Consider the following 10,925-nt stretch of genomic DNA (forward strand, 5'->3'; position numbering starts at 1 on the left):
TAGATCCATTTCCTAAGTGCAGAAATTCGTTCTCATTTTGGTTTAATTTCCTAGAATAATCTTATTTTGGTAGTTTGATACCTAATCTTCAAAAACTTAAATGCTTTTTTAAAGCATCTGACGCCCCTTACATACTTCTTTTTTAAACTCACGCTCATCTGCATTGCAGTGAAGCCATGTTCTGCATCCTTGATAAACCATGTATCTGAAATCTATATGAAATTCATTTGAACACAAAAGGGATGGTTTTCAGTGTTTCAATTTGAAGAACTCGCTTTATGTTGGTCAGGTCTACCATCTAAAATTCGACTAGAGCTGATTTGTTCGTATTTATTTCTGCTTTTTAATCACAAAATTTCCAATATATGTACGTAAGACGTTTCCCAGAATATCCCTTGGAAAGATACCTCTTGAGGTTCTCGACCCCCTTGAAATTAAAATCGAGCATGGGATACGAATATATCTATTAACGTATATACGCTTGTGTCTCTACTTCCGATATCCGCATTGCAGTTTTCTGAATGGAGGGCTGTCTTTTTATCGATGAAATGACATGATTATATGATGAAAAACCCACTGGATATGCATAATCTGCTTCCTTCTGTAGAATATAGGACAGAAAATATCAGTTATTACGGTGTATAGATGATTTTTTTTCCAAATCTGCAAAATCAAATTACGTCGAATATATAGAATCAAATTTAATTGAAATTCTATCTTGCCGGGAGTCTACCCCACTCTCTGAACACTTTTATGTGTGTTTTGAAATATTAACACGTTTAGAAAAAGGCAGTGGTGCAGATTTTCAATACCAAAATCGCCACTGAATAATTTTGGCAAGAGACACCTACCTGATTCGAAACATTACATTGTCTAGACTTCAATATCTAAAAAAGTAAAAATTAAAACAATGAATGTAATAATAAAGGGTGTTTTTTTTAGAGCTATAGAACATTAAATTGCAATAAAACAACGATGGATTATTCGATTGACATGAATTTTATTTATCCGCAAGATAATCTTGAGGCATTACATTTTAAATATGATTTCTGGCATATGACCGCCACGGCTGGCTCGGATGTAGTCCAATCTGGACGTCCAATTTTCGATGATTTTTTCCAACATTTGTGGCCGTATATCGGCAATAACAAGGCGAATGTTGTCTTCTAAATGGTCAAAGGTTTGTGGCTTATCCGCATAGACCAATGACTTTACATAGCCCCACAGAAAGTAGTCTAGCGGTGTTAAATCACAAGATCTTGGAGGCCAATTCACAGGTCCAAAACGTGAAATTAGGCGGTCACCAAATGTGTCTTTCAATAAATCGATTGTGGCACGAGCTGTGTGACATGTTGAGCCATCTTGTTGGAACCACAGCTCCTGGACATCATGGTTGTTCAATTCAGGAATGAAAAAGTAAATAATCATGGCTCTATACCGATCACCATTGACTGTAACGTTCTGGCCATCATCGTTTTTGAAGAAGTACGGACCAATGATTCCACCAGCCCATAAAGCGCACCAAACAGTCAGTTTTTCTGGATGTAACGGTGTTTCGACATATTGCCAAACAAAACTGAGAATAAATCACTTGACAGCTGTTGAATCTTGAACAGTAATGCCAACTTAAAGTTATATACCTCGAAAAAAAACACCCGTTACCTCGAAAACGAAGCTTGTTAGGATATATGTTTATATGAACTTCTTTTCATGAAACGAGTTGTTCTCGGAGTTGTTCTATCCGACGCCAAAATTAATGAACTAAAATCTGGACCATCCTGTATATTTTTCCTCACTGTCAACTAGTGGTATTCCTGAATAGCGAGATGGAATTCTCACGCTTAAAAATCGATTATTATTATTTTTTTAATATAGATGAGTTTCCGTTTTGTTGTACGTCCAAAACGTCGTTTACCCTGAGGAAGGAAATTGAGATATTATATTTGAATCAGTTACGCCATATTTACTTCCAACAGTTCCAACCATCAGATAATATCGAGGATAATATCCTTCTTCGTTGCATCGCAGAATGAAAGTCGTTGACATGTTCAATTTATACTTCTTCCAACTATTGCATATAAAAGTGAATAGTTGGAATGCTGTACAGTGTTCAACTGGATTTTACGATCGTTTTCCAGCAAAAATACGGGTCCTGGATATTCAAACAGCTCCTAATGAGATTTTACGACGAATTTGCATGAAAGAAAATCCTCATTTTCATTTTTACTGAACGCTCAGCTTGTTTAATCAACTGTATATCAACAAGTATACGACATGGCTTTACTTTTTGCTCGCTTATTTTCAGGGAGATCAACTGGCCATTGTTTTTCCCGAATGTTGGCAATTTTCAAATTTTGAGCCAAGAGTGGTCTCGAATGATTGGATCCACTGAAACACTGATGGAAAATTTGAGCTCATAATCAATATTTCCAGTCTTGATATCAAGTCAAGCAATAAATATCTAAAATCAAGTCAAGTCAAGCTCTAGCATGTAAGTTTTCACGAGCTTGATTTTCATTCAAGTAGTTGGTTAAAATGTCAAGCTACTTGGCTTGATGAATCTCTAGCCGTATACTTTCCACACATACAGTTTCAAAGAGATAATATCACTCAACTCTTATCAATACCTACTATAATAATACTATCAATTAAAGACAAGCCAAATCAAAGAAATCATTGAAATATTTGACCATATTCATTTTGACGAAATGAAATGGAGACCAAGTGAAAAAACAGAAACATAGACTGAATTCTCTCTCTTTAAGAGTTCGAACTGACTGTATATTTTCAACTGGGAAAATCTCATCATTGATATGATCTGCTCAGATTTCTGATTATTTCAATATGATTGAAATAGGATAAATGATTTGAAAATTCAGCTTTTAAAGTATCTCAATCTAAAACTTGTAAGTGCCCAAATCAAACGCGCTCTTCAGAATTTTCTGATGATTGAAAGAAAACCAAATAAGTATCGTATTTCCATTTAAAAATCCAGGGCTCAATTAAAAAAAGTGCCGACTTAGCGGTAGATATGCGATCTGAGTTATATGACAGATTTATTGGTGATAAAGATGTCGCATGTTTACGGCTCAGCTTTATTCTTCATCTGAGCAGATCATATGAGCAATAAATATTGATGAAACTTTTTCAGCTGAGAATATGCAATAATATCCAACTCCTCAAGATAATTCAGACTATGTTTCTATTTTTTCACCAGGACTCCATTTCATTTTGTCAAAATGAATGTTGCCATATTTAGATGATTTCTTTGATTTGGCTTGTCATCAATTGAGACTGTCGGTTTCTCATTAAGATGAATTGTTTGGATACTACAAGCCAACAAAATAAGAACAACACGTTTAGTTTTTCCGAACCGAAGAAAACGCTACAATTTTCAACCCCCTGAGCCCCACGAAGCGAAAGAAGTTGCAGGCAAAAATTCCCATTCAAAAAACCGAAGACGCCTGGCGGACGCCCAAAGTTTTTCCCAAACGAAGGAAACTGTGATTTCTGTGTTGTAAGTAATGCGCCTTTCCGTTCATATTAATCAATCCTTCTGGAAGTTCTCGCAGGGGCGAGTACAGATTTTTTTCGGGTGCTCTGAAAACGAAATTAGTTTCACTAAGTTCGGAGAGTTCGGTCTGTCTCGGGTATGAGAACCTTAAAACATCGCCCGAACTCCTCCAAAAGCCTGCCAGGAAACAAGCATTGGGGATCGTTATGGAATCGAGTTAACGGTAGTGTCCTTAATTCTGGGCGGAATTTCTCACACGAGGGATAATCGCGAGGAGGTTGAACCTGGCTCTGCGATAAAGTTCCTGCTCGATTTAACTACGGTCTCTGCGAACACAATTTTATATTAGGTAGTGATTGGATTTCCGGCCCTCCGACTGGAAAGGTGTTATCTCCGCACTATGGACTCTCGAAAATAACCATTGGGATGTGACAGCCACTTCGATTAACTAAATGGTCGATAAAGTTTGCCCAATTTTTGAAATCTGCTCCCTCTACCGGTTCGTTAGTGTTAGAATATTACTTCATCCGAACAAATTCCGAGAGAGACAACCAACCCTACACTTGAAGTTTTACTTCATGTCGTACGGTGGCGCTGCGAGTCTGCGCGTGGCGAGGCCATCGAGAAAGAAAACAAGAATAGATCTTCGATGATCGAGAGCGAACGACAGGGACATAACCTTAGTGTTTCAGTCCTTCTGCCCTGCCTTCTGTCATCCCTTCTGTTCCGCCTTCCGAACTGTGCTTGTTTTAGAGATAGAGTTAGACTTACTAGAGTGTCTTGAGAATGAACGATTAATATCATCATCTGTGTATTAGTGAATACTCTGTATTTCATATAACCCAAATATTCCAATAGTTAGTATGTGTGCTTTTAGGCACCATCAAATTAACGAATAACAAATATTCAAGAGGAGAACTAACTTGGTACCAGGAGCTTTTGAGCGGTCGTCATTCATGCGCCTATTAGAGACAGCAGAAATTTTTCACCTTTGACTCCACGCTCTATTATGGTTAAATGCCGAAATTTTTCAATTTTTCTCAACACACTATTTTAGAGCCTAATGCTCCATAAGAACTATACAGTTTCAAATTCTTTGGAAATAAACAGGATGAATAAAAAGTAGGCGTACAACTTTGCTTGCGACTTGGAATCATGGCTGGGATATCCCCATGATTTTCTGTGCTTGGGATTATCGTAAGAAATCCATTTTTCGTCTCCAGTCACAATGCGATGCAGAAATCCCTTCCGTCTTTGCCTTGCAAGCAGCTGTTCTTAAGCAAACAAACGCCGTTCAACATCTCTCGGCTCAAACTCGTACGGCACCCAATTTCCTTGTTACTAAATAATTTCCATGACTTTCAGGCGTTTTAAATGGCTTGTTGCGTCACTCCCAATGATTCTGCCAAGTCGTGTTTGGTTTGCCAAGAGTCGTGATCAAGTTATGCCTCCAATTCTGCATCTTCGAAAACCTTCTCCCTTCCACAGCCATGCTGGTCTTCGACTTCAAAATCACTGTTCTTCAAGCGTTGATACCACTATCGGCACGTTCTTTCTCTAATAGCGGCCTCATCAAAGGTATTTGAGAGCATTCGATGAGCGTCAGTCGCATATTCCTTCATATCAAAGCCAGAAAATTAAAACCTCCCGCAAATGACGAGAATTCGGCTCGTAAGCTGACATGTTTAATCGAATATTTCCTTCCTGTCAAAAATTCTATCTATATGGAGAACAATAATTATCGAAAATTACAGCGATAATTGCATTGTAGGAAGCGAAACAGCACTGCGATAATTTTTCTGTTCATAGATGCATAGTTTCTATGCATCTTACCAGGCGCGGATCCAGGCCCCACTTTTGGGGGGGGGGGAACTTTTAGATTCTCAAAATACTGAAAATGTGGAACATAGACACTTCCGCCATTTTTTGCCGTTCATTAATATGGGTTTTCACAAAATGTATTGATGGTAAAATTTTTGCTGATCTTGTGATTATTTGAGCCTTAGTATGTCAAATTCTAGGAGGGCCGGCAAAATTCAAGAGGTGCCCGGGCCATTTGGGGGGGAACGTTCCCCCAGTTCCCCCCCCTTGAGCTTGACTTGAAATCAAGTCAAGCTCAAGCCAAGTAGCTTGAAAATCAAGTCGTGTCGTGAATCCCTATGTCTAAACAAAAAAAGAGCTACTCACTAGGTCATTCGACATACAAAAAAAAATTCAGGGTATGCCATTTGAATATATGGACTTATTGACATTTGACAAGGTATGAACAAGCACCCTAAGGTTCTTGAAGCTAAGTTGTTCCCGAGGTGTTTCCCCTTGGATCAGGAATTGACGGATCTGAGCGATATCCCACATTTTCGATTTGAAGTCAGAAAATCGAGGTTTTATGTTTTCGTTGGACCACCCTGTATGTATTTCCATCATTACAGGGTTTATATCGGGCGTTCACATGAAAATGTATTGAATGTGCACCGATGTTGATTTTTCGAATCGACAGAGCAATATCAAAATATACAAGATGCAATAGTTTTTCCAATTAACAGAAAAGAATAACGCACCCCTAAATCTAGATATGCGCGTTTATGACATTCTTGTTGATTCAGTATCAACCACAAAATACCTATTCGAATTGAGTAAACACGTTGTTGCAATGTGTATCGATCCATCATTTGTATGGTATATTTAGATTGAGAATCACCAGGAAAAAAACAGACTGGAAAAATTCGAAAAATAATTTTTCTGTGGAACAATAGGCCTTGATGAGGTTGTGACACTTATCATTTCAGTAATGAACATAAATCATTCACGAAATTTTCTCGATAGAAACAGTCGAAAACTCAATGTGATAATTAGAACGCATAATGATATTGTAGGTAGCTTCATGGTGAAATAATTAGTGAGATCAAAAAGAAGAGATAGTACAAAAGAAATGAGAAATCAATATCTATACCCGTATGTAATTAGATGGACGTTATTATCATACGTTTTGTCACAAGCTTTATGAATATATTCCATTGAAGTAAAAGGTTTTCCAAATGAGAGGTTTCATTTTGAATAGTGCGCTTTCAGGAAAGCTGTCACTTTTGACATTTGACAATTGAAACTACGCCATAACAAAAATGGAACGCAATTGAAAGTGTTAAAATTCTCTACAAATATGGTGGAAATTCAAGTCAAAAAACTAAATTACTTTTGGGTAGTCTCGAAGCACTTTCGTGCCTGTAATAGGGAAAGTCGAGGTGAAACTAGTGTAATAATTTCAACTGTAGGGACGGGTTAGTGATGTGAAGAATCGAAACCGTGTACTTCGATCAAGAACAAATGAAAATAATGCTGCTGTAGCACGTAGTGCTGACGAAAACTCAGGTTTGACGATTCCTCGTCAATTTTGATAATGAGACATTTCAAAAACGACATAAACCTTATTTTGGATGAAGTCTTAGGTCTTTCAACATGACGGCGCTACGTGCCACGCAAGCAATGACGCAATCGTAATTTTCAAGAGAAGTTTCCTGGTAATTCAATGTACAATTATTTTATCTCAAAAATATATCACAGCAATCAAAAGTATTTATGAGTTTTATGACAGTAACACCGAACTGGTGAGTCGTGAATTGAGTTTGAATTTTTTATATCCGATAGGCTTTATTCAGTTATGGAAACACTGAAATACTGGATATCATCATTTTAAAAAACGAAAATAATTCGAGTGTGCATAAAATGAAGTATAAAGCTGAGCTGCAATCACCCGACAGCTTTATCACCAATAAAGCTGTCAGATCACTCAGATCGAATTATCTACCGCTAAGTCGGCACTAATTGAACCTTGCATTTTTTAAAGGAAATACGATACTTATTTGGTTTCAAGAAATCAAGAAATGCCGAGAGAAATGCTGAAAAGTGCGTTTGATTTGCTCACTTATAGTTTTAGAATAAGAATCAAAATATAAGATACTCCCAAAGCACAATTGCTCAAAGTGATTTTGAGTTATGGCCAATGTATTGGAAACTATATACCTAAGTTTTTTTCATTGTAACAGGCACTTTATATGACGAACGAAATAAACGAAATTTATTCAAAAAATTGTGGCCTGTGATTAGTCAATTTTACAATGAGCTAATAATTATGCGTACTTATAGTATAAAATACCCAAAGATGAATGAGATAATTCCGAAAAACTGCAATAAGATTGATCGATTTATGCATGTGTATATGAAATGAAAGGTTATCGATATCAACTCAAAATACACGAAAATGATTGATACGCTTTCGGTATTCCCCTCTGTATGAGATAATATTACTCGATGCATAATTAAATTGTATAAAATAAATTTCGACGTCAATATAAATCATCAATGGAATTAATTTATCAATGGCACAAATTCAGATATCTTTGAAATTATTCGTTGAACAACTTAATGTTACGATTTCAGATTTTCACAATGCTTACTAGTAATATAATAGTTATTTATAATACAAGTGCAGAAGGCATTGATATTCTTCCACGAGTTCAAAATTCAAAAACGAGCCACGAAGTGGCGAGTTTTTGAATGAACGAGTGGTAGAATGAGCCTTCTGTACGAGTATTATACATTATTTTCTCTAATTCATTGCATTTTCATTGAAATTAATGAAATATTTCCATAAATATATTTTAGTGATTTTTGCATTGAAAAATGTTGGTTGGCAGAACTGATTTCTTTAATGCAAATTGATGAATTGACAGATAAAGCCGTGGCGGAAAGTTCGGAGTACCAAGATAGGTATAATAATAAAATATAACCGTATAAACTGTGCGTTTCTGATATATTCTCGCACGATTTTGTTCTACAAGATGTGGAAGAATGAACGGAATAACCACAGAATTAGAGAAATTCAAAATCCAAGGTTTGATACCTTTTCACTCTTAAACGGCGCATCTGACATAAAATTTTGGACACAATTAATAGTACCTAGGTCCTAGTAGTAAGGAGAACATTGTAATTTTATCTCCAAAAATTTCCATAGGCGTAGATGGGAGTTTGTTGATTATTCAAAAATATTTTGTGATGCGAGAATTAGGGTACCTTATCCATTCATACCCAAAAAATTATTTCTCCATTTCAAAGGACCCGAAAGTAATAAATTCATAAAAGCTCATAGACTCATAAAAGAATCCATAAAAGTACCTGTTAACTTTCTCATTGTTTAGGGTATTTTTGTTTTGTTTAGTGCTGAGAGTGAAATTAGAGATCATATCTTCGAATGAATGAAAGTGAAATTGAAGATCATTTCTTCAAATGATTGAAGTAGGAAAACGCTTGTCATCGACAACCAAGAAATCACTACCTATTTTTTTCAAAACATAATATACCGTTTTCATATAGAGTAATTGTTTCATTTTTTAAGTTGAACTGACATAATTTCCCTATTGTAATATATGTAAATAACCACTTTAATGTGTATGCTCAATTTTAAGAGGATCTTATCTTGTCTCTAATCTTTAAAATCCCTGATAAATTAACCGATAACAATGACCTAAGCTCGGACCTAAGAATAAACCACATCCCATTTATATACCGTTCTGTACAGTACCTACAGGGCGCTACAGGGGCATTTCAGTTACACATTTGCTATGGCATACAATTATTATATATATAATATATATATATTATATATTATATATATTATTATATATATAATGGGCACCTTACCAATATAGGTATAGGATATAGTTTTGCCTTAATAACTTCGAAAATACAAAAGATATCAAAATGATATTTGAAGCAATGTTATAGTTTTTCAAACTGTTCAGATTCTTCCCAAAAATGGACAGGGTCGTAGAATACAGGGCTAGTGTGAGGTTTACTTACCCAAAACTTACACATATTTCTGAATGAGGATTTGTGGTTTTTGAATATAAATTTTGTCTCTTCCGTCAATCTAATACTATCAATCGTTTTCAAAATCAATAAACGTAATCTTCTTCTTCTTAATCAATAATTTGATCAAAAGGATTTGAAGTCAGAAACTAAGACTGCCATGTTTTTTCACAGTGTTTTATGGTTCAAATGTCAAAGTTGTGTTTCAATTTCTGGTTGAAATGTTCATATTTCCAACCCAAATAGCAAAATATATGGTTAAACCTTGGGTTATACCTTTCATTTTGTTATGTAAGCATTTTGCGTCTATTTGTTCAAAGAATGTTAGGAATAACCACTTAAAATTTTTGTCATTCTGGATACTCTGTATATTGCGTATATTTTTCAGTTTCAGAATACGTAGGATTTTATAAGACCTATGACACAAAAAACAAACAAATAAACTCCCAAATTCATACATAAATTCTTATAAATCCCTTGAAACTGTACATCCAAATTCTGTTTTACGTCGATTCCGGCCCTCTAAAAATGAGAAAATTTTCTAGGGCAGTGGTGACAATTCATGGTATAATAAATAATAATGAACTGCTAATTTCCACAAAAAAAAAAAAATTTTGTGGAAATTAGCAGTTTATTATTATTTATTTAAAATGAATTTCCATCAAGTGAAGACCGAATCAATCAAATATTCATGGTATAATGTTCCATCAGAAATCCAGTACCGAAGAGAGAATCGCAATAAAAAAATCCAGGAACCGAAAATCCAACATCTCTGATACGATCATACTTAATATCAAAGTGCGCGACGTTCGGGCCAAGGACAAAAACAAAAATTCGCTACCTTTAAATAGAAAACAGGCTAAAAATAACTGGAAACGAGTCCCCAATCCACACAGTCTCTTCATACCGACATAACCCATCATAATATCGCACAGTTCACTCCAAAATTCCGGCCAATGAACAATTCGCACTTTTGGCACAAATGAGAGCGGTTCGGATGTTACATACAAACGTCAAACCACTACATAGTTCGTTCGAGCGAAAAACAATAAGGCTCGGGCCCAGACAGACGATAATATTTATTACTGTGCAAACACTTCAAAGTTTAATTCCAATCGACGCGATAACTCGAAGATTAACTTACAATTTTTTTAAGAACGCTCGAAGAGTATCGCACAATTCGAATCTCGCGCGTCAAAATCGAATTAGCCGCGAACGCGTCAAACCGGGTGCGCCCTGTGCGAACGCGACAGCTGTCAGAATTGCACTACGGCGGCGGCGGTGTTTCACTCCCACTCGGCACACTCGTGAGCCTTCGCGTCCGCTCGTGTGTTATCGACACCCTGCACCCTCTATAAGTCTGCATGGCCTGCAATTAATATATTATCATTAAGTATTTAATTAGCCCTTAATATGTTGTAATAAGTTGGCCGTGGCGATGTTTCGTGGCGCTGACTGCAGACCGTGAGAAGTCCGCAGCTGTCTTGATGGTGTGCCGCTCCTTAAAACTGGTCTCGTGCTTTTCGCTTTTCGGAATTATCGCAGGACA

General features: G+C 36.2%; 1 protein-coding gene across 1 annotated transcript in view; it reads right to left on the reverse strand.

The window, feature by feature from the left end:
• Positions 1–10,655, reverse strand: part of LOC123684186 — a 269,382-nt gene extending 258,727 nt beyond the window's left edge. The window contains exon 1 of the mRNA XM_045623353.1: positions 10,218–10,655. Coding sequence (XP_045479309.1) covers positions 10,218–10,299 — 82 coding nt within the window. The 5' untranslated portion in view covers positions 10,300–10,655. The remainder of the gene's footprint in view (positions 1–10,217) is intronic.
• Positions 10,656–10,925: the final 270 nt, after the last annotated feature.

Source organism: Harmonia axyridis, chromosome 7 (genome assembly GCF_914767665.1).
Source record: "Harmonia axyridis chromosome 7, icHarAxyr1.1, whole genome shotgun sequence".
Classification (NCBI taxonomy): Eukaryota; Metazoa; Arthropoda; class Insecta; order Coleoptera; family Coccinellidae; genus Harmonia; species Harmonia axyridis.